Consider the following 27,541-nt stretch of genomic DNA (forward strand, 5'->3'; position numbering starts at 1 on the left):
TGGGCCGTAATCCATGGAACTAAGAAGATGCTTGCCCTGGGCCTTGCTGCTGGGGTGACCTGGAACCTTGAGCCAGGGGGCGTGGTCAGAGCCTGGGCGACCCCGAGGGCGGGGCTTTCTCCTCCTTTCTTCGGCCTGTAGCTCTTTTCTAGTCCTCTGGCAGAGCCCCATGAGGGAGGCTGCCCACGCCCAGGTTTTTCTTTTCCCCCTCCTTTTCGGCCAGGACCAGAGGGAGGAGAAGAGGATAATCTTGCCTCCCCCACACTGTTTTATGGCCAAAAAGAGTTTGGGACTCGGGACTCCTTAGGCCCCGGGATCCTTTTCTTTCCAGAGACCGAGTGCCCTAAACTAACTGGGGGAGCAGAGACAGGAGCACCCCAGAGAGCAACGCGAGGACGAGAGAAGGAGAGAACTGGGCAGGCCCCGAGCGAGTGGGGAGGGGGCAGGGGGCGGGAGGCGGAGCTCGGACTGCTCGCTGGGAAGAGAGGAGGGGGGCAGGGACGCCGACCGCGCAGGGGTCTCTGGGAAGTAGGAAGTCCGAGCGCGCTCTGTCCTTACCCAATTCCTCCCCTTCCTTCTGTGCGGCCGGGAAGCTCCTCCTTCCCCAGCAATTAGTTTAGGACTGCGCGGAAAGGAGCGACGGTCCGAGACGAGAGGCCCCAGGTAGAGGGCGCAGCTCGCGGCGGGAGAAGGGATGGGCACCGCGGAGGGCGTCTCTCCCTCCCCCCCCCCCCCGTTAGAGCTGCATCCCCTGGGATGGGGGGTGGGGGGTGAAGTCTCCCCTGGGGAAGGACCAGCTCCCGCGGGGGCCGCCGTGAGGCTCATTCCTGGGCACACCCAGGTCACCCCGAGGCTGGGCAGGGCGGGAGCTGCGGCCCGGATGACAGCCGTTGACAGGCCGTGAATTTCGGTCCCGCGTGATACAGTGTGTCCGTGGGGCTGCTCTGCTCTCCGGGAGGGTTCGGCTGTGGCTGCCGCCTTCCCCTTTGGGCTCTCGTTTCCTGCTAAAACGTCCTGCCGGGGGACGGAACGAGATCCGAGGACCCAGGAGTCCCAGAATCCCAGGCAGCATCCTGGCTCTGAGCCTCAGGTTTCCCCTGCTCCTCCCGGGCAGCCTGAGACCCCTCCCGGTGTGGTTCTTCTCTCCTCTAACCCCACATCACTTTGCTGCTGAGGTGGATTTAACCATCTCGGGACTCCTTAACCCCCACCTTGAGGAGGGCTTCTTGGAGGAGGAGATATTCTGCTTTGGACTTTAGGGCAGCCAGGGAGGTCTTTGGTCTGATCTGGAGAGGAGGGAGAGCGAGGCGGCAGGGGGAGGAAATGCCGCTGGCCCAGGAGGCTACCCAGGGAGGAAGGTGGGGGAAGCCTGGCGGGGGGGGGGGGGGTGCCACAGAGCACGGGGGCTCTGATCCTGGAAGAAATGGGGCGGTTTAGGGAGCAGCCAAGTCTCCTCAGGGGCTGAATGGGGGCAGCAATGAAGGGGGAAGAGAGCTGAGGCCAGCAGAGCTGCGAAGGCTCTGCGGTCATCCAGGACTGAGGGAGGAGGAGGGCGCCCCCAGTGGTAGCAGAGACAGAGCGCTAGGGACGAGCTACCCGGCCTTCCTTGGAGGGACTCGTTTCCCGACCCGGTGGCTCCCCGGGGCCTGTGAAGCCAGAGCCAGCCTGGCCCATTCTCAGGGCTTAGTCCTCACCGCTGGGGTCCTGACTGGAGCCTTGGGAGGGGCCTTCACGGCCCTGGACCTCCCCACAGCCCAAGGGAGTCTCCAGGAGGAAGCCGAAGGGCCCCTCCTGGGGTCGATTCCCAAGCCAGGATTCACTGGGCTCTCTCCGACCAATGGGCGCTGGGGGTTCCTGACCTCCCGGCTCTTTGCTGGCCACTCTCCGCCCGAGGTTCACCCTCTGGCCCCTGGACTGGCTTCTCATCTCGGTCCTCTTGTGTCTCCGAATGGACAGTAGGGTGTCAGCTCCCCGGCAGAGCAGTGGTAAGGGCTAGGCAATTGGGGGTAAGCGACTTACCCAGGGTCCCATGGGGCCACATTTGAACCCGGGACCTCCTGGCTCCACTCTGTTTAAAATCAGTTTGGCGGTGAGCTCCCTGGGACTAAGCAAGCCCGTTACAGCCCTGGGAGAGCCCAGCTCACTTCCTGTAGATCAAGAGAAAGTGGGGCCAACCACATGGGGGCTTACAGGGACACATGGCAGGCAGAATCCCACTTTTGCCAAGCTCTAGTTGCTGCCAGCACCTTGGGGTCCTAATTCAAGCCCTGGAGAGCAGGGAGCCAGGGAAGGCAGATAGAGGCATTCATGAGGGGATCATTTGGGGGGTCCTGAAGGTCTCCTCCTCTGACCTCATGGGGAGGTGGACCTGACTACTGAGCTCCCCAGCCCTTACTCGCCCAAAATGTAACCCCTCCAGAGTGACTCTTGGGGCACACTTCCGCCTTGCCCACAGGGACCAGCCTCCCTCCTGGACCCAGGTGTGGGGGTCAGAGGTTCCACTGTCCTGCCTTCCGGACCCAGGAAGCCAAGCTTTTTCCTGACCCTGGGGCCCAGGCCGTGGGCTCCCCTTTAGGGATTCCAAACTGGAGCTCTCTCACAGGTCCCAGGAGTCCTCCCCAGCTCCTAGGGAGACCTCAGGACACAGGCCGGCTGCTCAGGCACAACACTTGTGTCTGCCTGTCACTCACGGGTCCCTGAGCTCCGCAGCAAAGGAAGGAGAAGCCAGTGGCTGCCCTCGAGGACTGCTCGGTCGAATGGGGGAGACGACAGGTCCTGGTCTCTCTGGCTCCCAACCCCTGCTTCTGCCTCCACTTCTTTCAGTCTCTCCAGTCGAGGCAGAATCCCAGCCTGGATTTGGTCTTCAGGTCTCGGGCTTCCCCTGGTCAATCCCTGGAGGCTCCATTCCAGCCCGACAAGCCCCAGCCCCAACCTTCCCTAGCTTTCCAGTCTCTTGTCCACATAATGTGGCTATGCTGGTTGGAGAGAGGGGCTGCAGGGAGGGCAGAGGAAGGAGAAGAGTTGGGGGAGGCTCAGACTGGTCTCATTCCAGCTGGGATCCCCTTGGGTCTCTGTGGGAGGGTATGGGAGGCAGGGAAGCAGAAGGGGGGCAGAGGAGGACCGGCCCATCTTCCTGTCCAAGCCTGCCCCTCCCTGCTGCTTTCTTCCCTCTGTAGGTGGGAGTCTGTGCCCTGAGGGCAGGCCCAGGGTCTTTGTAACTCCTGTAGGACCATCAATCCCTGCACCAGAAGAGGAGGAGGGAAAGATATCTCCCCTCTGCTATACTTCTCCCTCCCCGGCTCAGTGTGTAGAGAAACAAGAGCTGGTTCAAACAGGGATCCTGGAACCAGAGGGAATGGTCCTTGGGAGAAGCAGCCCCCCAGCCCAGGTGAGTACAGGTCATCCACATACTTGACCAACTTCCCCCATGGAACCCATTTCCCTCAAGGATTCTCTTTTGAGTCAACCAGAGAAATCCAGAACTCCCAGAGCAGTAACAACCCCCCACCCCCACCCCAGCTACTACAAGGGGTTTTTAGTTGGGGCCAGGAGATGAGAATCTTTTTTTTTTTTAATTTCATTTGATTAATTTAGAATATTTTCCCATGGCTACAAGATTCATGTTCTTTTCCTCCCCTTCCCCACTCCATCCCCCATTGCCAATGTGTGATTCCACTGGGTTTTACATGTGTCATTGTTCAGGACCTATTTCCGTGTTATTGATAATTGCACCAGGGTGATCGTTTAGAGTCAACCCTATCCCCATCGAACCATGTGATCGATCATATGTTTCTCTTCTTCGTTTCTGCTCCCACAGTTCTTCCTCTGGATGTGGATACATTCTTTCTCCTAAGTCCCTTGGGATCGTCCTGGGTCATTGCATTGTTACTAGTTGGATGTGGATACATTCTTTCTCCTAAGTCCCTCGGAATCGTCCTGGGTCATTACATTGTTACTAGTAGCAAAGTCAGTTACATTTGTGCCATAGTGTATCTGTCTCTGTGCATAACGTTAGGAGATGAGAATCTTGGGTACCCGCCCCCAGCCCTATAGCACTGGGGTTATGATCTGGTGTAAAGATTAAAATTTAGGAATATTGGGGAGACTGAGGCAGGTAGAAATTAGTTTCTCTCTGCAAGGAGTATTATATTTTTTAGAGGTTTATTAAGGATTAAGGATTAAAGAAAATACAAGTAAGAAACATGTGCCTAGGCCAGAGGCCTAGACAACATAACCTCACTTCATGGAAGAGACGCCTTTGCTCCAAAATGGAAGTCCAAAAGAGCCCTAAAAGCTTTTGCAATCAGGTTAAATACCTTCTCAATCTCGGCCCAGGTGAGATTACAAAGCATTCTGGGGAAGTGGAGCAAGGAATTGTGGGGATTGAAGTCCAGAGTTCAAGTCCAATTTTACACTGGGAGACCACCCAGAGCTGGAACAATGGGCCTTCTGCTGCACGGCCCAAGGGGGTAAGGAAATTGTCTAGTAGAAGAGAGGAAGCATCAGCTCGGGTTCTTAGGGTCCCCAAGGCTTGAGAAAGACTGGAGATCCTGAGGTTAGGAAGAGAGTACACCAAAGAGAGATGAAAAGGGGTTGGGGAGGGGAAAGTGTCTGGGGTGGGGGAGATGGGGGGGATCAACCAAAGAAGACCCCTGAAATAGAACTGGGTAAGAAATAAGATATTTGAGATGAATGTTCTCTTTCTAAGGAGGTTTGGCGTTTATTACCTCACCACCTGGTGGTGACTTATGGATGTGAGGGGGTGACAAGGTGGGAGTCAGGGAATCCAATACATATCAGTTGTCAGGTAAGGGGATGGCCTGCATTTCTTTGCTGAGAACACACACAGTAAATAGTTCTGGTCTTTTCTTCGCAAATACTTGGAAATCTATTTTGTTAAATGCCCATACTTTTCCCTGGAAGTATATAGTCAGTTTTGATGGATGGGTGGTCCTTGGTTGAAGACCCAATTTTCTTGCCTTTCTGAATATCATATTTCAAGCCTTGCAGTCCTTTAGTGTGGAGACTGTGTAATCCTGATTGGTGCTCCTTGATATCTGAATTGTCTCTTTCAGGCTTCTCCTTATATTCTCCTTAGCTTGGAGCTCTTGAATTTGGTGATTACATTCCTGGGGGTTGTCTTTTGAGGATTTAATGTAGAGGGTGACTTATGTCTATTTTGCCCTCTTGTTCAAGAATATTGTAATAGTTAAAATAGTTGTTTGTCATAAACTGTAGTGATTAAAATAGTGGAAGACTTAAATTGTTGTAGATAAAAGAGTGGATGAGAAAATTGTGACCGCAGAAAATATGTTTTCACTACAGTGTCTGGTTTCCAATCAAATATAAGGTGGTCGCCAGGGAAATATTCCCAATTATGAATATACCCAAGTCAACTGGGTTTTATAGAGATTTTAATTAATTAATACAATGGGGAATTAAGGAAGAGGAGAGAAAGAGAGAAAAAGAGGGAATAATGAGAAAGGGATAAGCTGGCCCTGGCCAGTCCTGGCCAACCCAGGCCTAAGCCTTAAGAGAAAAGATCAGTCAGTCCTTAATCACTCACCACAAGATCTGTCCAAGCAAGGATTCTAGTGACACCAGGCCAGCTGCATCTCAGCTGACTCCACCAGCTCAATCCTTCAATCTGAAATGTCCCCGAGAGAGTCTCGAGAGAGACCCTTCAAGGCAGCCTTTCCCAGCTGACTGTCCTCAAGAGACTGTTTTTCAACAGACTCTCCCAACAGCCTCCTTAGAGACTGTTTTCTTTTTTAAGAGCCTGTCATCTCCTTACATAGGGAATTTTCTCCTATGTCACCTCCCCTAAGTTCTTCCATCTACCAATCACAGTAGACGTTTTTCAAAGGACAGACCATTCTTAGTCCACACCTAAGAAGGTGTAAATTTTTTAGTAATTCACACCAGGAAAGCTCTGAGTAAGTTTCTCAGCTCTTTGTTCCTTGTAAATTCACAAGTTGCTTGACCTTTATAGGTACTTATCTTAAGAACTTTTTGCCTTATTATAAGTATGGGTTTAAGTACTTTTCATTGTTCAGAAAAGGGTTTACAACTTTATCTTCCCCTAGGGCAGACTTAAGTAGGTGAAGTAGAGTTCTCACATTCCTGATCTAAGTAGAGTTCACTGCCCAAATGGGGAATGGTCTTAATCCAATCTTATAAAGTAGGGTCTGGGAATTTTTAAGGTTCACAATCCCCCCTGATGATCATTGGGAGACTACTCTCCCCATTGATCATTTAACATAATTATCTTGTAGTCCTAAATGCACTTCTAACTATAGATATACACAATATTCAATTTTCTAAGAGGAAATTAGAATAGTGAGAGAGGAAATAGAAAAGAAAGAAAGAAAAACCAATGTTTTGCTAGGCGCATTGACAGAAAGCCAAATTAGGGGCAGTCCCTTTTGGCATAAATGTGTACATTTACAATAAATGTTCAATCAAACTTCAGTTCAATCAACCATATCCAAAGTTCATTCTTGATCTTCTTGATGTAGTGTGGATTTCTCCAGCATCTTTTGGCAACAATTCATTCTCTGGATTTAGGAGTTATCAAACTTCTTCCTTGAAGGTCTTTTCTGAAACAAAATCAAAATCTTAGATTTTTATAAAGATACAATCTCAAACAAAAAATCAAAAAATTCTTGGATTTTAAATTACAATACAATATCAAGGCAGTTTTCTTGGATGATTTCTTGTAGTATGATGTCAAGGTTTCTGTTTATTTATAGGTTTTCAGGAAGACCTATGATTCTCAAATTCTCTCCTGAACCTGTATTTCAAGTCAGTCATCTTCTCAATGAGATGTCATGTTTCCTTCCAATTTGTCATTCTTTTGACTTTGCTTTATTAATTCTTGCTGTCTTGTGAGATCATTAGCTTCTACTAGCCTAATTCTATCCTTTAAAGACTGGTTTTCACCTATGGTCTTTTGATTTTCCTTTTCAGTTCAGTCTATTCTACTTTTCATAGCTTCCAGCAGGTCAATTCTGTTCTCCAATTTGTTTGTCATTTCATTTGATTTCTGGGCGTTGTTAAACTGTTATTTTCTTTTTGAACTATTTCCCACTTTTCTTGCCAAGTTTGTTCTATCTTTTCTATCTTTCTTACTTGGTTCTCCACCTCCATTCTGATTTCCTGGAGAGCTTGTGATCAATTTTCATTTATTTTTGAAAGGTTGAATGTGTTTTCTTGTTTGTTGCCCTCTACTGTCTCCTCTGTAGATTGTGTTTTTTTTTCACCATACAAATTATCCAGGGTCAAAGTTTTTCTCTCTCTTTTTTTTAGTGGCTGTAGATTGTAGTTCTTGAGTGTAGGTGGCCATTGCTATGTTCATTTTTTCTTCTCTTCTCAGTCAGAAATCTGAGTGAGGAGAGTAGGTAGGTCTCTGTGTATTGAGCTACAGAGCAGTTTTGGCCCTAACACTATTTTTCAGCCTCCAACTCATCTGCTGTGGGCAGCCCCTCTCTGCCCTATCTCTGTGCCCAAGCTCCACATTCCTCAGCCACCTTGGGTCCCAAGTCTCACTGTTCTCAGGGATAAGTCTGTGGTGTCCTCAGCCAGCCCCTAACCCCCTGCCCAAGAACCTAGAGATTACCCCACACTCGCTCAGACTCTGGCGCTGTAGGTGGAGTGGGAGAGGAGTGAGTATCTCATGCTTTGGTAGGAGTAATTTTAGCCCCTTATAGCTTATAGTGGAAATGCCTGCACCTTACAGTAGAGCTCCTTCACTCATCTGATTTTGCTTTGTGTCCTTTTGAGGCACTTTATGTCGGTTGGTGGTGAGGAGAAGACCCTTGCTTCTACTATGTAGCAATCTTAGCTTGGAAGTCTCACACACACAGTGAATAGGATGCAGTGAAGAAGAGGGACTCATGAGATTCAGAGCAAAGAAAAGACTCCTCAATTCTGGGGAAAATAGAATAAAAAGAGCCCAAAATCCCTTAGTTGTTGAGAAGTCACATCCCAGAATCAAGGCAGTGAAACAGAAGAACATCAAATTGTAAGCATAGTGGCCAAAGAGACCTTGTGCAGCTTAGCATCCAGAGTGGGAGAGTCTCAGATTCAGAGGAGGACGAGCTGTCCTTGATTGCTAACGGCCCTCCGTAGCACTCTGAATTCCTTACTGTCTTTTAAAGTCTTTAGTTCTAGGGGGATGTTTAGGTCGCTTTTTTCTCCTAAAGGAAGTGGCAACAGCTTTTCTTATCAATAAGCTCAAATGAAACCCAAATGAATTAAGTATTGACTCTTTTCTTGAATAAAGGACAAGCTCTTCCCCATCAGTCTTCTGGTAGGATAAAACGTAATTAAGGAATATTTGCCATATACAAATGGCAGCAACCATGAAACAAAGGCTTTGACTATGAACCATCCTACCAAAAGGAACCTCAAGCCCTGACTGTCACAACAGGCACTCGACTGGAAGAGTACTCAGTCGAGTCCAGATTCTGATGATCTCTTTAGAACCCTCCTCGTGTTTCCATCCGGATAAGACTTGATTTCAGTCATGCAGAAAACAATGAGATCTTTTCTTTAGCTTTGTTCTCTTTTAAGGCACCAAGTAGAACTCTCTTCCCTCCAGAATTCACTGCACTGCGCAGATTCTCACAAACTCTTTACAGGTTTCGCTTGAGAACTTATCACTGGGAAGGAAAAACTTTCACCTCAGCCCCTCTCTTTTCTCCTCCACAGCTAAAACACAGACTTTCGCCATGATTTCATGTGTTCCATAGTGTTATAATTAAAAACTGATCTGAAGGCTTATTGCCAGACTTATGAGCATTTCTTAATAGAGAGTTTGAGAGAAGCAGGAGGAGAGAGGGGCCTCAGCTTTTCTAGATCTCCTTCTCCATTCAACTCGCTCAGGCTTGGTTTGCCAAAGATCAAGATTAGGAAAGCTCAGAGAGAAACCCCCAGAGAGCCAGTTACTTCCAGGGGGAGGTAAAAAAGCCCCCTCGATTGCCTTTTACATTCTCTAGCTCCTCCCTCCATGGTTAAGTCATGCTGGCTCTGGCCGGTTGACACCAGAGATCCTCACACTGATGCTGGCTACACCAGGACAAAGTGACAGTGTCAGACACATGATTCTGTGACACCTACATCCCACTGCTGGAACAGTTGGGATCAAAACTGGAATGGAAGTCCCCTGGATATTTTATTTCACACAATTGTTGGAAACTCCTGCTCAGTGGATTGAGAGTTAGACCTAGAGATGGGAGGTCCTGGGTTCAAATGTGGCCTCAAGAGACTTCCTAGCTGTGTGACCCTGAGCAAGTCACTTATCCCCCATTGCCTAGCCCTTACCACTCTTCTGCCTTGGAACCAATTTACAGTATTGATTCTAAGACAAGGTAAGAGTTTAAAAAAGAAAGAAAGAAGGAAGGAAGGAAAGAAAGAGAGAAAAATTCCACAGTCATTCCAAAGAGTCATAGAGCTGCTTTTCTCAACCTTCCATTGGGTTCTTACAGACTCAGCTTCAAGTGCTGACCCTGACACTGACAAAGGGTGACACCTTTGGGCCCCTCCCTTCTCTGTATGTCAGTTTCCTCCTGTAACTGACCATCCTGGGCTCTTAAAGACTCAGCTTCTAGTGCTGACTCTGACACTGACAATGGGTGGGACTATGGGCCCCTGCCTTCTTTGGGTGTCAGTTTCCTCCTGTAACTGACCAGAGGTGGGCTCTTCATTGTGATGTGACTTTCAGCCTTCTGTGCTCTGACTTGGGCTGCTCTAGGAGATGGTGACGTTCCAGGATGTGGCTGTGGACTTCACACGGGAGGAGTGGTGCCTCTTGTCCCCTCCCCAGAAGGAGCTGTACAAGGAGGTGATGCTGGAGAATGCCTGGAACCTGCTCTCTGTGGGTAAGGAGCCTCTCCCTGCTGCCCGAGTCTGCCATCCAAGGGAATGTCGCCCTCAGCAGCAGGCAGGGTTGGGAGCAGTTTTCAGGCATAAGGAAAAGACAAGGGCTGGTGTGGCGAGTCCCAGAGCCAGGGCCCTCCTCTGCCTGCTTCTCCTGTAAAAGGGCTTTGCATTATGTAATGGGGCCTTGCGGGCTGCCTTTGGTGCTCCTGAAGTTCAAGATCAAATCCGTGTGGAATAATCTCAGAGGTGGAAGTAATCTCAGCGCTGATTCCATCTTCTCTCTCCCTGGCCCGGAATTGTGTCTCCCAAATCCATCTGGGAAAACTGTTCAGGCGGGATTTCCTTCCACTCTCTTCCTCTCTAGGGTGAATCTACTGTTTGGGATCTTTTTCTATTTAATAAGCATAAACTTGTAGCTCACAGCTCCTAGGTGTCCTCAGCAGAGCAGGGCTATCCTTAGTCTTCCTTCCTATTGCCCTGAGCCTCCAGCAAAAGGGAGGGAAGGGAAGAAGCATTTATAATGACTTGCTCTTAGCCAGAGGCTCTGCCAAGGGATTTCTCTATAATATGATAGCACTTCTTCCTCACCTTCATCTTCCTAATTTGGTGATACACTTATCCCCATTTTACAGATAAGGAAATAGAGATTCAGTTAAAGGTTTTTGTTTTATTTTCCTGAGGCACCCACATGGGAGTTGTTTGTGGCCAGATTTATGCTGAGGCCATCCTGCCTCTAAGCTCAGGTCCCTGTCCATTCCCTTTCTAGCGGGCTCTCATCTCCAAATAATGGAAAACTATGGGCTGAGTCCAGCCTTCTCCACAGAAAATGCCCCATAACCAAATGTTCTGGTTCCAGATTGGTTCCCTGACCTTCTCCCCCCCTCTTTTTCCCACCCTAAATGCTCTGAAGACTCTCCTCCAGAAGTCCTTGCCAGGATCCTGCAGGCACTGCTTGTACCCCTCTGTCATGATCAGGAAAAATGGACTGGCTGAGAGACAGAATTGGGCCCAACAAGGATTGTTGAGTTCCCCAGGAGAAGACGCAGAGACTCCCAACAGTACATGGAACTCAGAGAAGTGTTAGAGAGAGAGGAGCAGGCAGGGAAACAGGACAAAAGCCAATCCCTCAAGGTCCCTTTGTCTGGGGCTTCAGACTGACCCAGAACAATGACCCTGAATGGACTAGAACAGGATGGGTAGAGGGGAGGTTGCTGTTGCCCATTCCAGGTCCTACAGGGTAACAGGCACATTCTACCCTGGGCTCCTGCATTACAGACACTGGAGAGAGTTTTCAGTGGAGTCACTGGACTCCCACCCCTTTCCTTGAGTTTCTCTCCATCCTCCTTCCTGACTATTCCCCATGCCCAGGGCTTCCAGCTCCCCCAGAATATGTGATCTCTTATTTGGAGAAGAGGGAAGCCCCATGGATGCTGGAGCGAGAAGGTCCGAGGAGCTGCTGCCCAGGTGAGTGAGGGGGAAAGAGGGTGAGAGCTGGAGTGAGCAGTCTTTTGTGTGCTCTGGTGAAGCCAGAGCTACATTTGGGGACCCAACTTGAAATTCTTTTTCAGAGATTTAGCAGGGGATTTCTGGGCACATCATTGAACCCTGGAATCTCAGTTTCCCCATCTGTAAAATGAGGCTATTGGACACCATTTCCTATTAGCTCCCTTCAGGGGATCGGTCTGTGGCCTTCTGAAGAGGTCAGTGTTTGGTATTGGAGGGCCTGGAAGTCTCCTGCAGGTGCCAAAAGGGCTGAGTTTATCCTCTCTGAGCTCTTTTCATATCCAGAAACATGTATGAAGGCTTGCTTTGTGCAGGGTCCTGTGCCAAGTTATGGGGGACATAAAGGGCTGCAGTGGACATCCCCTGCTCTCATGGAGCTCACCCTTTGCTGGAGCAGACAGCCTGCCGACAGTTCTGTAGAAACCCTCTAGATCCCAGCTCCAGGGCAGCCATTCACCAGGAGGGAAGGAGCACTAGAGAGGTCTGATGTGGGGAGGTGGCCTGGGGCTTCAGGAGAGCCAGACTGAGGATTCTGGGGGAAAGTAGAGCAGAGAAAACAAGGGAAAAGCGTTGGCACAACTCACTGCAAATGGCCGTCTCTAGCAATTTAACACGAGGACAGATGTTGGACAGTATCTCATGGGGATGAATAGATCAAGTGATTAGGGAGAAGAGGGTTATTGGTTCCCAGAGGAAGAGAGTCATTAGCTCATTAGTGTGGGAAAGACTGAAAATGAAAGAACAAGGGGGGCATTGGAGGAAGGAATAGACTGGGCGCCGATGAAGGAGTGGAGTAGGATTCTTGGCCCATGGAAAGGGAGTCTCTGTAACTGGGGCAAGAATGACTTTTTCTCTGATCCTGAGGCCAAAAAGGAAAAGCAGGCAGCTGAGTGGGGTGAGATGTGGAGGATAAGAGAGCTCTGCAGAGGTCCAGCTTTGTTCAGGGAAACAGGAGGCCAAGTTCTCAGCTCAGAAGGTGTGGGCAGGGGATGGGAGGAAGCCATAAGGGAGAGCTGGAGACCAGGGAAATATTTGGAAGGCTGCTGTGGGGGGTGGTAAAGGGAATCCCTTAGGGAGATGTCATAGGATTGCCTTGCCATGGTGAGGACCCAGCTGAGATCAGGGAGCCTCAGTGTAGAGTGGAGCCAGGCAGCTGGTTTCCTCATTTTCCTTCTCTCCATTGACCTGCAGCCCATGAATAGGTGCTGCCTTATTTAGAAGCAATCCAAGGCTAAGCTTTCCCAAAATCATCAGCTCAGGCCCTTTCCCGGTCTCTGGGGCTCAATCTTTGTCCTGTTCTTGGACAATCAGGTGACCATACTAAGGGAGATGAGAGCCTAGAGAGAAGAAGAAGCCTCTGGAATCTTCAAGGTTGGGTCTGCTCAGGTTCCAACAGAGTTACTGCAGAGTACTAAGAAATAAGAGCAAGAAAGAGACAGAAACATGGCAGAGGCCAGAGCATGCATTTGCCTCCAGGAGAGACCAGGGCCTGACATAAGCTCTGGGCCGAGTCAGTAAACATGGATTAAATATAAAATAGGTTCTAGGAACTGTAGGATACAAAGGAAGGACAACACCAGTCTGGGCTGTCCTGGAGCTCACAATCTAGGATGGAAGTGGTTTAAAAAGAAGCAACAGATCCTGAATTTTGCTCTTAGATGATCCAGGGAGAAAAGAGTGTTGGGGAATGGAAATGCATTTAATTCAGTAGGGAAATCAGGAAATAGAGGAATGAAGAAAATGATTGTTTAAAGAGAAAAGCTATATATAATCAAAGCGATAATAAAATAAATGCCACCATTTGCATGTGGTACCTACTGTGTGTCACACACTTTATAGATATTATCTCATGTGATCCATATAGGAACCCTTGGAGTTCCTTAATATTATTACTTCCATGTTAGAGTTGAGGAGACTGAGACAGAGCTCTTATGGATTGCCCAATGTTAAAACTACTAGCAAGTTTCTGGGGTAGAATCAAAATGTACCAACAGCTGTATTGTAAATTTTAAGAATATCATGACAATGGGGGCAGCTGGGTGGCTCAGTGGATTGAGAGCCAGACCTAGAGACAGGAGGTCCTGGGTTCAAATCTGGCCTCAGACACTTCTAAGCTGTGTGATCCTGAGCAAGTCACTTGACCCCCACTGCCTAGCACTGACCACTCTTCTACCTTGGAGCCAATACACAGTATTGACTCTTAAGACAGAAGGTAAGGGTTTAAAAAAAAAAAGAATATCATGAAAATGCCAACATCTATAGGAAGTGGAAAATACAGACAAGACATACATACAACATACAAGAAAATAGGAAGAAAATTGTACACACAAGAAAGAATCCCTTTCATGCTGAGGGATGAAAATTCTTTCTTTGGTTTTAGCTCTCTAACCACTCAACAAAATGAATTGCTACCTACCATGTGAAAGATTTGTTTTTCCACTGACTCATGACAAGAAGTGTATTAAATGATAGATGTACTTGGAGATCTATGGCATATATCGCTTTGTTGGTTTTTTTAAAAACAAAGTTCATCTACAAAACTACTTTGTAAGGATGGACTTTCATTTATTCTACCACTGGCAAATTGGCTCCACTCTCACTGAAACTACTGAATAACTACCCTGGGTTCTCTACCAATGCCTTTAAGGAGCTTCCTGCTAGAAGAACAAGAACTTAAGTGGAGAGTAAGTTCAAATCTGAAAATAATCTGAAAAATTGCAGTGAGTGGAGAGTTAAGGGCTGTTTATGTAAAGGTTGTGGTCAATGATGGTTGCATAACCCCTAAGTCCACTACTCTGCCATGACTAGTGCCCAGGGTTTTGAAAGAGCCTGCTATCTCTATTGCAAGAATACAACCCCGAATAACATCTTGATTTCCTGATTATAAGCTTGATAAGATGCAGCAACCGGGTAACCCAGGAATGTGACAACTGTGAATCTTAAAACTTCTCAGACTCTACCCTGGAACATTATCTTAAGGTTATGATTAAGGTTATTCCCCATTTAACCAATGGAGGTACTTGGTCAGGAATGTATTGAGAACTTTACATTACTCCACCCATACTTGGACATACTTTAGGGGAAGATAAAGTTGTAAACTCCTTACTGAACAATGAAAAGTCCCCAACTCATACTTATAGTGAAGCTAAAACCTTAAGCTGGGTCTACTTTTAGATCTAATACAAAAGGGTGCTAAGTACCTGTGAAGGTCAAATTAATCACTAAAAGGTCAGGCAACTTGCAAGGGGCAAGCTTAGCAAAGAGGTGTGAATTATTCAGAAGATATAATCTACCCAGAGAAGGTGAGAACTAAAAACTAAGAATGGGCTGTCCTAGGGAAAGCATCTACTGTGATTGGTAGACATGAAAATTTAGGGAAGGTGGCACAAGAGAAATTTCTCTTTAAAAGGAGCTGTCTGAACCAGTTCAAGGTAGTTCGATTTAATTCAGGTTTGGTAGCTGAATTGGAGGTCAGGAGTCAGAGGAGGCTGCTGTGTCTCTGAACACTAGTTTTGCTGGGAAAGATCTTGTGTTGAGTGATTAAAGACTGACTTAGTTTCTCTCTTAAAGAGAAAGACCTAGGCCATTAGCCTAGGCCCTAGCCTTTTCCTACTATTTCCTCTTACTCTGTCTCTCTCCCTTCCCTTAATTCCTTAATTTATATTAATTAAAATCTCCACAAAACCCAGCTGACTTGGGTATTTCATATTGGGGAATTTTTCCCATGGCGACCAATTATTTTTGATATAAAATCAAGACGCTAAAAATTATCTTTACAGTTTGGGCAATTCACAGTCTTGAAACCCATATTTTCACAGTCACACAACTAATTATGTGGAATGATAGCCAATGAGAGTCCATGCATGCCTGTCAGCAGGAATGGCCAACCTACCTGGAAGTTTAGAAATAATTTGGTGTCAAGTTGAAAAACTAAAAGAATATGTTGCACTTAATCAGAAGCAGTCAAGAGTTTGATGTCCTCCTTGAATGCACCCTAAAAGCATCATATTCCTGGTAGTGTTCATTTGGAATTGCTGCACAGAGGGTGAAAAAACATTGTTTGAAATATTTGTTGTCTAAAAGGGAAAATATTGTAATGAAATTGGGCCATTATTTACTGCTTAAAGTGCCAGTAACTACCACTGGAGCATTATCTCAAATTTCCAAAGGATTTATCAACCACTAAATTGGAAGGGCAGAAAAGGACTAATAATGAATTATTGTGTGAAGGGAACCCCTCCCCCCGAAGCATCATGTACTGGGGTACTACCTGTGCTACGTCATGTCAGTGCATTCTAATGTAGGTCATGGGACTGTGGCCTATGTACTTGATCCAGAGATGATTGGGTATGACTCAGAAGGGAGGAGGAGGTTAAAAGGTTCGAGATAAGGAAGTACACTCTATTCCCTTGGACAAGGTGCAGAAAGGAAGGTGGAGGAGAGAGCCATGTGGAGAAGCACCCACATGGCTGGTTAGAAATAGGCTTTTTCTATCTGTCTGCCTTCTTTTACTCAATTAGATATTAATAAACCCTATGGAAATTAAGGAACGGAGTTTTAATTTAGCTTTAACTGTTTGCAGTCCATTTCCTTACAAAAGGTTGATGGACCGAAGTCCACGTCAAGAAGACATATTTTTAAACGTGAGAAATGCCATATCTTTGTTTAAATTTTATTATAGAAGGATTTTATTGTAGTGAAAAGAAGCATTTAAAGAAAAGTAATGGCTATTCTCAAGAAGTAGGGAACAGAACAAAATCTTTTATGCCTTGGGTAAATGCAAAAATAAGTACTGAGTTTCTTTATTTGATCTCAGATACTGTATCATAACTATGAAAATAGGATTAAGTATGTGGACAATAAAAATAAAAACAAAAAGGAAAGATTGAAAGTGAATTGTCTAGTACTATGGACAGGGCATACCATCACAAAATTGGTTCTCAGCCACTAGGATTTCAGTCAAGTCCCTCAGCTAGCCATTCTGAGGTCATGGTCTGAGTTATGAATGTAATAATGCTAGCCTTGTCAAAATCAAATTTTTGTTATGAAGAGCCAATGTGATCATATGTAAGGCTCTTTTTAAATCAAATTATTCTTTAGATTTGAGGACATATTCAAATGGTGGATTGTGCCCATTTAAGTTGGAAGACTTTTCTTCTTACCTGAAGAAATAGGATATAAAGTAGTTTGTGTTTTGACAGTGGAGGAAAGGGATAACATTATATGTGCATATATGTGACTATACATGTCTGTTTTACTGTTTGTTTCTTTTAGAAGGAGAGATCAGACCTGAAATGAAAATGACTCTAACAGAAGTGGACCTTTCTCTCGACAAACAAAGACTCATGAGTGATGGTCCCCATAACTTAGCTTGGAGAGAATGCTGTGTTGAATCTCAAAATTCATCCCTTATTGAACATCAAAGAATCCACACTGAGGAAAAACCTAGTGAATGTAGTCTTGCTGGACATGAGAGAACCCACACTGATGAGAAACCTTCTGAATGCAAGCAATGTGGAAAGACATTCAGACAGAGCTCCATTCTTGCTCGACATCAGAGAATCCACACTGGAAAGAAAACTTTTGAATGCAAGCAATGTGGAAAGACATTCAGACAGAACTCCAATCTTGCTATGCATCTGAGAATTCACACTGGGGAGAAACATTTTGAATGCAAGCAATGTGGAAAAACATTCACTTGGAACTCCAGTCTTGCTGTACATCAGAGAATTCACACAGGGGAGAAACCTTTTGAATGCAATCAATGTGGAAAGACATTCAGACAAAGAGCCAATCTTGCTCGACATCAGAGAATCCACTCTGGGGAGAAACCTTATGAATGCAAGCAATGTGGAAAGACATTCAGTCGCAGTGCCTACCTTGATATACATCAAAGAATCCACTCTGGGGAGAAACCTTTTGAATGCAATCAATGTGGAAAGACATTCAGTGAGAGCTACTCTCTTGCCAAACATCAGAGAATCCACACTGGTGAGAAACCTTTTGAATGCAAGCAATGTGGAAAGACATTCAGTGGGAGCTACTCTCTTGCCAAACATCAGAGAATCCACTCTGGTGAGAAACCTTTTGAATGCAAGCAATGTGGAAAGACATTCAGTGAAAGCTGCTCTCTTGCTGAACATCAGAGAACCCACACTGGTGAGAAACCTTTCGAATGCAAGCAATGTGGAAAGACATTCAGACAAAGAGCCAATCTTGCACGACATCAGAGAATTCACACCGGAGAGAAACCTTATGAATGTGAGCAATGTGGAAAGGCATTTAGTCAGAGATCCTATCTAACTATACATCAAAGAATCCACACTGGGGAAAAACCTTATGAATGCGAGCAGTGTGGAAAGACATTCAGACAGAGATCCAAACTCGCTGTACATCAGAGAATCCACACTGGGGAAAAACCTTATGAATGCAAGCAATGTGGAAAGTCATTTGCATGGAGCTCCAGTCTTGCTCTCCATCAGAAAAACCATAGATTTTCACACAGAGCTCTCACCTTGCTAAAAATCAGACAATTCACACTAGTATGTCATAAGATCCACTAAAATTAGGTCCAAATGAGCATGATTTAGACCTTAAGCGTGATCGCCATGAGCAAAATAAGGAGGATTGAATAGTTTACCTTTTAGTTCAGCTTAGCAAGTTCATTTGCTTTAAAACAGTATGTCCAATTAAATACTTGTTAAAAACTGGTTCTTGGTTTCTATAGAGTTTATTAATATTTACCTGAAATAGAGTAGATAAATAGAGATCAAAACCTATTTCTAATTTAATTTTGATCTTGTCACATGGTGCTCTGTGCTCTGCCTCATTGTTCCCAGCCCATGTCCTGCAATGCCACCATCCAACTAAGGTGGGTAAAGTTCAATGTTTTACACACTTCTAGTGAAAGAAGCTTTGGAGGTATAAGCTGCTTATGTGAAATGATTTGTTGAGATTAGGCATGTTAACATCCCAAGACCCCAAGTGGGGATATTTTAATGTGCTTGTCTTACAATAGAATCATAGCGAGGATTGTTTAAGAGGAACCCCCTCTTAAACCTGCTTTGTCCAACCTGTGTCCCTGTGCTGTGTGACTGGATGTCACACAATACACATACAGGCCAAAAGAAAGGATAAAAGAGAGGGTGCAAGGGGGTGCCCTATATTTCCTTGGATAGTGGCATTGGAGGATGTGGGCTGGGAGCAATGAAGCAGAGCAAGAGTTAGAGAAATTCCATTTAAAATATTTAAGAATCTATTTGCCAAGATAACACAGGAATTATATGAACACAATTACAAAACACTTTCTGTACAATTAAAACTAGATCTATAATGATACATATAAAACCCAATTGAATTGCTCATTGGCTACAGGAGGGGAGGGAAAGAATATGAATCATGTAACCAGGAAAAAATATTCTAAATTAAATAAATAAAACTGTTAAGAATTTAAAAATAATAAAGTAAAACTAATCTAAATAATTGGAAAAACATTAATTGCTCATGTGTAGGACAAGCTAATATAATAAAAATGACAATCCTACCCAAATTAATTTGCTTACTCAGTGCCATACCCATCAAACTACCAAGAAACTTTTTATTGAGTTAGTAACAAAGTTCATCTAGAAGAACAAAAGATCAAGAATATAAAGGGAAATAATGGGAAAAATGTGAAGGAGGCCTAGCAGTACCAGATCTTAAACTGTACTATAAAGCAGTGGTCATCAAAACAATATGGTACTGGCTAAAAGACAAGGGAGGATCAATGGAATAGACTTAGGTCTATAGGGTAAATGTCCTCAAAAAGACAGTATGGGATAAACCCAAAGATCCACCTTTTGGGACAAGAACCCACTGTTTGACAAAAACTGCTGGGAAAATTGGAAAACAGTATGGGAGAGAATAGATTTAGATCAACATCTCACACTGAACAGGTTAAATTTAATGGTTGGACAATAATTTAATGAAATTATGTGGTTGCCAATATTCATTACATCTTGAGTCAGAAATTTATTTACAAATATTTGCAAATAGAGAGGAAACAATAAAGAAGAGAAATGTGTGGGGGATAGAGAAGTTATCTATCCTATCTTAATCCAGGCAGATATTAATTAGCTCCCAAGTAGGAAGGCTGGTGGTGAGTTACCATGTGGCCTCCAAGATGGAAGCTAGTCTCTTAGGAAATGAGGAAAGGAGTCAGCCTTTCACTCAACCAAAGAAGTAATCAAGGAGTCAGAGTCTAAGTTGAAGTTGAGCTCCAAGCCCACGATCCAAGTCATAGTCTCCAGCGAAGCTCCCTCAAAGACTCTCCCTGGTCAGAAGACTATCTCCAGAAGACAATCTCTTCAGACTATCTTCTCAAAAACAATCTGCTCTAAGGAAGTTCAGGCTTGCTTTTATAGTGACTTCTTGTATCCTCCCCTCTTCACAGGGGCCAATCACAGCTTCCAAATTGCCCAGCACTGCCCAGGAGACAGTGTTTGTGGGAACCACTTATCATCTTCTGACGATTGTTATCACTGAAGTGGTGCACTTCATAAAGTGAGTCCGGACACCCAGAAGTTTAAATTAATAGAACCAACAGTTATTACTGGCCAGGGCAAAACTTCCTAATGAAAGTTGCACTGGACTGAAGTTACAATGCAGTTTTTATAGGATGCAAGATACAAAGCAAACAATGTTCATTAATGAGACATAGCCTTGATAAAGCAAGCAAACCTTATTGTCTAGAAGCTATTTTCGTCAGTAACATGGGGTACAGGACATTCCATTTTATATCTTATCCTTGTTAGTAAGGGAGTTACTTTCTCATGGATCCTGACTGTATGTTGTTTTGGTTCTGAGCTGCCTGACCTTCACAGGAAAGCTCAGTTCTGATTTCTACTTTCCCCAGGGAAAAACAGGTTTTCTGGTAAATGACTTGGTTTACCTCACTTCAATCCCTCCTTATGTGTGTAAGTCAAACCCTTGTCTCAACTTTGGTGGGTATGGGAGGGTAGCAAGGCCAAAAGTTTGACTGCCTTTAGGTGCCACTGGACATAGGACATAAGGCGATTTATTAAGCAGGGCCCAATACCAGACCTCTGGGGGATCAGCAGATTGTGAGCACAGGGTGAAGGGGAGAGGCCCCGAGGTGGAGCAATAGCTGCGCTGGCAATGTAGCCCCTTTTGGGGCTGAGCAGGTTTTTCCTGTAAAACATGCTTTATCAGGGTGCCGTGGTTCCCGTATATTCCCGGGACCTCATGAGCCACTGAGAGGTCTATGATGGAAGCCCCCAGACCCCCTTCTCTACAGCGTGACCTTGGGTTTATCTGTCTCCACAGGGCTAGGGTCTCATAGCCCCCAGGCTGCACTGTGACATTTACCAGGAACATTGCAGGAAGTTGGCATACAAGCATATAAATGAACTTTAACCAACATCAATGGCCCTCCTCCCCCCCCACATGCAGCCAACCAGCCCCCATAAGAACCTGCAGGATGTCTCTAGCCCATTCCAGGAGGCTTCGTGGTCCCATCTCATCACCTTCTGAAGGCTGAAGTTCTCAAAATCAAAAAGGTTCTCAGTTTCCTGATTGACTGGATTTCTAAGGGTAGTTTGGGAGCTCCTCCGCCTAGTTCAAGCTTTTGTGGAGTCCATCAAAAAAGTGTGTTAATTCAAAACGGGCGAAGGGGGTAAAGGATTCCCTTATGGCACGGCACCAGCAAGGCCCAAGTCAAGTAATTTATGACCTCCCAGTGAAGGACAATTGCAGCTATCGTGCACTTGGCCACTGGCAGCCAGGACGGCAGGAAGTTGCCAACCTATAAAAGAGGAGAGACTTCCCTGGTCTAATGTTACCTTCGATCTGAGGGAGAAGGGCGCCAAAAAGAAAGGCAAACAGGGTCCTTGTAGGAACCTGGCACGGGGAAGTCCCGTCTGGATTTGCCCAACAACCACTTCCTCAAACCCCAAAAACAAGTCCTCAGTCTCGGCTCAGATCCCCGTCGATCCCCAGGTGGGCGATCTCTGTGCCTTGCGCTTCTGAGCACTGTGGAGAGGCTCTTTTGTGACCGCTTCTTCCGAAATGAGGCGCCATCATTAGTGAAAGTCCCCATAATCCGTAACCAGTGGCAGGTTTCCATTATCTAAAGCTTGTGGGCATTTTTGGCAGAGTCAGCCAGGTTTTCCCACCTATTTTGTCAAGAATTTGGGAAAAAGAAGGCAATTGGGGTTTCAGAGAAGTCGGGCCTGCATACATTTCAAAAGCCTGTGTGAAAAGTAACCATTTTGAGAGCAGTGCTGAGTGCAACTAATCTGCCTAGTGATGCCACGCCCAAAAGAAACCACGCCTCCTGAAGGGAGGAGGCGACTCTTAAAGGGCCAGACTTAAAAACATTTTTTCTGTTGCAAAAAGCTTTTCAAGATACAAGACGGCAAAGAAACTATTACTTGCCATGGGTTATCTAGCCTGGATTGCATATGTCTTGTATATGTTTTACGACTTATTGTTTGTCATGATTCCGGATTATATTTATTTTCTGCTTAGCATCTATGAAACTGCAATGGCTGAATATAAGTATGTATCGCTTGATTTCATTCATTCCCACATATGCTGGAGCATTATTCTTCTTAACCCTAAAAATAGGTGTGCATCTAATTTTTGGGAAAAAAGCAAAAGATAATGAAATGGCTGTGACGATTTTAGCCATAAAGGAGGAGATGATGCAACTAAAGGAAATGATGAAGCAACTGAGTGAAGAGATACAATGTGGCAAAGGTATTAACACACAGCAAGACATACCTAAAAATAACAATGTAGTTCAGCAAGAAAATACAGATGGGGCTGAAGGGGGAATACCAACATTGCCACTAAGAGATCAAACAAGCTTACAACCAGATAGTGGCATAATTCATATTAAAACAAATAAACCATTTACAACAGCTGAGCTTGAAAGTCTGAAAAGACGGATGCCTTCCTGGTTTTCAGAACCGATGAGATGTTTAAAAGAATTTAAAAGAGCAATGAGGCTTTATGATCCAGATTTCCAGGACACTGAAATTCTTCTCTCAGAATTATTTTCAAAAAGGGAAACACAACAATTCCTTGATGAAACTAGAAAAAATCCAAATTTAACATCATGGCCAGAGGAAGGAACAGACTTAGAGTTATCTGATAATTAAAATCTACATTACTTAAGAAAGGCCAGAGAAGACTTATTAGAGGCAATGAAAAGTTTTTTCGAAAAGACCAGATACTTGGGGAAAATTTGAGAAATTGAGACAGGAAAGTGGGGAACATCCATCAAAGTTCCTCGATAGAATGATTGAAGTAGCAGAGGATGTGCTTGGATTTGAAAATTTAACAGAACAAAATCTCCAACACATAAGGAGACAATTTGTGAGAGGCAGTAATACACCTATTAAATCATATTTTAAACTTCAGTGCTCAGATTGGGAAACACTAAGTCTGGAAGATTTAAGAAAAACGGCAACTTACATATTTTCAGGTCATAAAGAAATGCTAGAGGAAAAAGATGAAATAATAAAAGACCTTAAAGTCAAGCACAAGGAGGCAAATAGCTCAAGTAAATATAAAGAAATTGAAGAAATAAAAAATCTAGCCACTCTGCAATCATACAAACCCACAAGAAATTACACACAAAGCAATCAAAGGAGAAATTTACCCAGATGTTTCCTCTGTGGAAAAATGGGTCACATGGTTTGAGACTTATTTAAAGGCACAATTATTCCAAGCTAATAACAAACAAAGGTCTTGGAAAAGCAATGTAAAGTATAGCAGCAATAATACACAAACAAATACAAAATGTTGTGATTGTAATTGCAAGAAATCATTGCAAGCACCAAATTTAGAAACCATGGAGAGGTACATCCAACAAGGAGAGAAACCACGTTATTCACAAGTAGTCTCATGTGCTGCAAAACAAAGTCAATTATGAAGTCAGGTACATGGGGTAACATCAAAAGGGAAAAATGGGAAAGGAAAAGGGAAAAATGAAAAGGAAGGAGAGTGCATGCAGATAGAATGTGGGGTGCCAAAAGCACAAAATAAAACTAAAGAACAAATAGAAGAAGAAATCCAATTAGATAATGATGTAACAGAGATTAAAGAGAAAAATTTTGGAACAGTAGAACAAGCTACAAAGAAAGAGGAAGAAACAGAAGTGGCAACAGTCTGTAATACTCAAACTGTAAATGAATTAATTGAAGCATATGAGCAAACAACAGAAGGGTCCAATGGGGACGAAAATGCAATAACAGAAGACATTCAAATTAGCAGACCTCCTGGAGACAATGACACGGAAAGCAGGGAAGATATTACAAAAGAAAATACCAATGACATAATAGAAAAGTCAACCTTAAATCCTTATGCAGAAGAATTCCAACCAATAGTAACTGCACAAGAAAAAACAAACACAAACATTATTATGCCATCCTTAAGTCTCCATGATAATGCAATTCCATTGCAAACTGATGATGAATTGCAAAGTGAATGGTCAAAGCAACAAGAAAAGTCTGTAGATGAAGAACAAAACTGGGATTTGAACAAAATAGAAATAGAGGTGCCTATGGTCCAAGTGTGCCAACAAAATGAGAACACAGAACCAAGGGTTATGATAAAAGTTGGTAATGAGATCTACCCATCTCTTATTGATACAGGAGCAACTAAATCTGTTTTAAAAACATCTCCCAAAAAGAGACAAATCACAAGTTACGTCCAAGTTAAAGAGCTTGCAAAAGACTTGGGGAATATAGAAATCATCAAGCAAAAGTAAATGCAAGACACGAATCACACAGAATCACTATATTCAATAATATTTGATTCAGAAAATGAAGAAGACCAAGAACCTTATGAATATGTCAAACCTTACAATCAAGATCACAAAGCTTTACAAGAGGAGATGCAGGATTTCATTAACAACTCAAATCAAGAACAAATGATCCAGTCAGAAGAGTTAGTTAAGGAAATAAACTACACAATCACATTAGAAGAAATGCTGGCAGCATTGGGAGTCAAGAATTACCAAGAACTTTGTGAAAAGTATGTGGAAGTGGATAAAGCAGATAAAGACACTAAATTTGCAGAACAAGAAAATCACATACCTGATCCAAAACAAAAGGAAGAAGCAAACAATGTAATGCTCCTATCACATCTTCCTTTCTCTGATGTAGAACTTCTCACAAACTAGACTGTCAATTAACAAAATATATATGAGCTTTACAGACAAGAATAGCAGAATTGCATGAAATGGACTTGATACAATAAACAGTACCCCTGGATTACAATTTGCACAACATCAAACTAGGAGACATAGTATAATTAAAGAATTTCAATAGAAAATTGGCTACAGACATAAAATGGAGTGGACCACATGAAGTATTGCTTACTACCCCAACAGCTATTAAAGTTACAGGGAAAGACTCATGGTTTCACTGTTCCCACGTGAAACCAGAAAAAGTTCAACATCACTGTAACAGACATAGAAGATAATTAGACAAAAGATAGTGCTGAGAAATGGAAACAAAAACTGATTAACATAAAAAGTACACCACAAAGAAGTAATAGTGAAACATAATGTTCAAGACAACTTCCCAGCCCAGAGGAAAAGCAACCCAGAGGAAAAGCATCCCAGAAGAAAAGCATCAAGAAAAGATGCTAGAGACAAGAAACAAAGAGGAAAAGCTGAAATAGACAGCTAAGACTTTGAACTTTGTTAATTTGTTTATATAAGAAGAGGACAGATAAAAAACGAGACTTATATGTAAGAATGAGTGTATTGAAATAATAAAACAAAAGTAATTTCACATATTAGGGAAATAGCATGCATCACTACATAACTTGGAAGAAAGAAGAGATCCATCAGTCAACATGAGAAGTGGAAATCTGAAGAAACTTGATAAGTATTCAACACAACACTATTAGACACAAAACAAAATCACAAACTGACATATTGAGAGACCTTGTTTATATAAACAAGTGTCTGAAATTGTATTTATGCAAAATGTAAATATGTATATAGTTAATTCCATTAGGTCTTAGGCAAATAGAAAGATCAATAGATATTTCTATTTGACTGACATCATGATGTGGAACAATGTGTATTGTATTATAAATAATTTCTGTAAATAAGGTATTAGTTTTAGTTAACGTAGAGTAAGTAGTATTAGCATTAAGACTCAAATTTCTTGTAATAGTTTTGTTCAAACATTTATTGTACTGAATTTATTGTAAAACCCCAAAACTACCCTTGCCCAAACTTTCCTGCTAAGAATTCTTAGTGTAGATTTAGTAAATTGGTAACTATAATATAAATATGTGACCTTGGGAAGGTCACAACAAAAAAAGGGGACGATTGTGGAAAGGAAACTAGAATGACAGTTTGTGGAGGAAAGGGCCAACTGGAAGTGGCTGTTGGGTCTTGTGACTAGCACTTCCTTCCTGCCGATTTGGGACTTGCTTCCTGGTGTTGGAGGAGAGAGGAGCTTGTTCAGCCCAGTCTGGGGTGGTGTGCCACCTCTTTCTTGGTTCAGCCTGAAGATTCAAGCCCAATCTCTTCTGAAGGTTAGACCGGTTCTTGTTTGCTTTCTATCTACTGCTAAGATTCTAAAAAATACAAAACTGGACTGATATAGAGTAGACGGGCATGGGAGAACCCTCCGCCAGCCTCTGGGGCCTGGCCTCAGGTCTGAAGCTGAGAAAAAACTCTAATCCCAACTAGTTATTAAACTTTATATTATTTGAATTCTCAGTCAGATAAGTGGACTATCTTTTCTGGTCATAGAGAGAGCTGAACTTCAGTTCAGTCATTCTATAACAAGCAATCCTTATCGGACCCCTGCTGTTTCCTCTCAGCAGGGGGCATCTCCCTCCTTTGCTTCATCAAGCAATATACCCTCTCTCCCCTCTCTCCTCTATAGCCCTATACAAATCTCCCAGAAATCCCCATTTTTTCCAATCCTATTTCCTTTCCCAATATTACAGTATGCATTGGTATTGGGGCTAACAGATATGTAAACTAACCCTTCAAAATAAAAAACAGTAATACTGATTTCATGTTCTCAAGTATAAAAAATAAGAAGAAAGGGGGAAAAAGCAAATATCCTGTTGCAAATATAAAGAAAAACAATAATAAAATTTTAAAAATCAGGAATTCATAGTTCACATTCCATGTGACAATGTGTCAGCCAAGCAGAGGCACAACAAAAAGAATTTTTATGCAAAAACAAGTTCTATTACCTTTCTAACTTGACTATGATCCATGGTGTAAATATACATAATTTTTTCATAAAAGCTTGTTATAAACAGTAGTAAAGGTGTGTAACAGAATATTTTAGACTAGATTAATATGTGAACTTAAAAACAAAATTAAATCTTAAAACTGTCACTAAAATGTGCCTGTTTTACATGTAAGCAATGAATCGAAGAGTCCTTTTCTCCAATTTTGATAGCTGTTGTGTGGTTAACAGTACTTGAAATGGACCTTCCCAAGCAGGCCGAGTTCCTCCAGCGTGCTGGAAGTTCTTTATGTACACCTTGTCTCCTGGGTGTAGATCATGGAGTGAGAAGTCTAGAGGTCCTGCTTGTACCACAGTTCCAGATTCTCACAATTTAACTTGTAAGTAAGTCCAATATATAAGAAGCAATAGAGAAGTGTCCTGCCCACTGTTAAGATAAGGATTTTAATTAGGTTAATTCGCTTTGTTAGAAACAAGGTGTCCACTTTACTCTGTCTCATTTAAGACAGGAGACAGAGGAAATTTTCTATGGCCCCTTTAAGAAAAACCCCATAAAACCCGGGGAGAAAAATTAGTTGAAGGACATTCTGGTCTGGGAAGAGAGAGGTGGCTGTTTTAAGCTCTCTGGATCTGAGACAGTTAGTAGTGGTTGAAGATAAGAAGAAAGTTAAGAAGAAAAGATTTACAATATGTAGCTTAACTGCTGAAAGGAGAAGACTTGGAAACAGGCCCTGCATAAATCTCAGCCAAAAGATATTCTGACAGCAAAAGAAGATTTAGTGATTTAAATATTGCTACTTAAAGAGGAATATTCAGCTGAGAAAAAAGTGTGTGCTCTGAAGCTGTTCCCTTTAGAGCCACAGGGGGAAGTAGAGAGCTAACTTGTCTGTGAAACCCTTGTGACAGAATCTTTTTGAATG

General features: G+C 43.7%; 1 protein-coding gene and 1 long non-coding RNA gene across 7 annotated transcripts in view; one reads left to right on the plus strand and one right to left on the minus strand.

Annotated features, from left to right (window-relative positions):
• Positions 1-512: 512 nt before the first annotated feature.
• LOC103094270 (zinc finger protein OZF-like) lies at positions 513-26,434 on the plus strand. 6 transcript variants are annotated; one of them, XM_056807118.1, is made up of 6 exons: positions 517-663; positions 2,603-2,772; positions 3,177-3,388; positions 9,755-9,881; positions 11,251-11,346; positions 16,660-26,434. In XM_056807118.1, exons 2-6 carry the CDS (start codon positions 2,757-2,759, stop codon positions 17,946-17,948), a joined length of 1,740 nt encoding a protein of 579 aa, XP_056663096.1. In that variant the 5' UTR covers positions 517-663; positions 2,603-2,756; the 3' UTR covers positions 17,949-26,434. The 6 variants fall into 6 exon arrangements, with proteins under 6 accessions (XP_056663098.1, XP_056663096.1, XP_056663099.1 ...); XM_056807120.1 differs by lacking the exon at positions 11,251-11,346 and having other exon boundaries at positions 513-663; XM_056807117.1 differs by lacking the exon at positions 517-663 and having other exon boundaries at positions 1,407-2,772.
• The window catches only part of LOC130455790 (uncharacterized), a 45,863-nt gene continuing 23,719 nt past the window's right edge, over positions 5,398-27,541 (minus strand). Inside the window, exon 2 of the long non-coding RNA XR_008913910.1 lies at positions 5,398-6,599. This is a non-coding gene — a long non-coding RNA (uncharacterized LOC130455790). The remainder of the gene's footprint in view (positions 6,600-27,541) is intronic.

Source organism: Monodelphis domestica, chromosome 8 (genome assembly GCF_027887165.1).
Source record: "Monodelphis domestica isolate mMonDom1 chromosome 8, mMonDom1.pri, whole genome shotgun sequence".
NCBI classification, from domain to species: Eukaryota; Metazoa; Chordata; class Mammalia; order Didelphimorphia; family Didelphidae; genus Monodelphis; species Monodelphis domestica.

Coding starts and splice junctions, on each gene's coding strand:
- LOC103094270 (XM_056807116.1), top strand. CDS start 4,203: ATGTGCCTAGGCCAGAGGCCTAGACAACATAACCTCACTTCATGGAAG. Junction 4,470..9,754: donor CTGCTGCACGGCCCAAGGGG/GTAAGGAAATTG, acceptor GGGCTGCTCTAG/GAGATGGTGACGTTCCAGGA. Junction 11,347..16,659: donor TCCGAGGAGCTGCTGCCCAG/GTGAGTGAGGGG, acceptor TGTTTCTTTTAG/AAGGAGAGATCAGACCTGAA.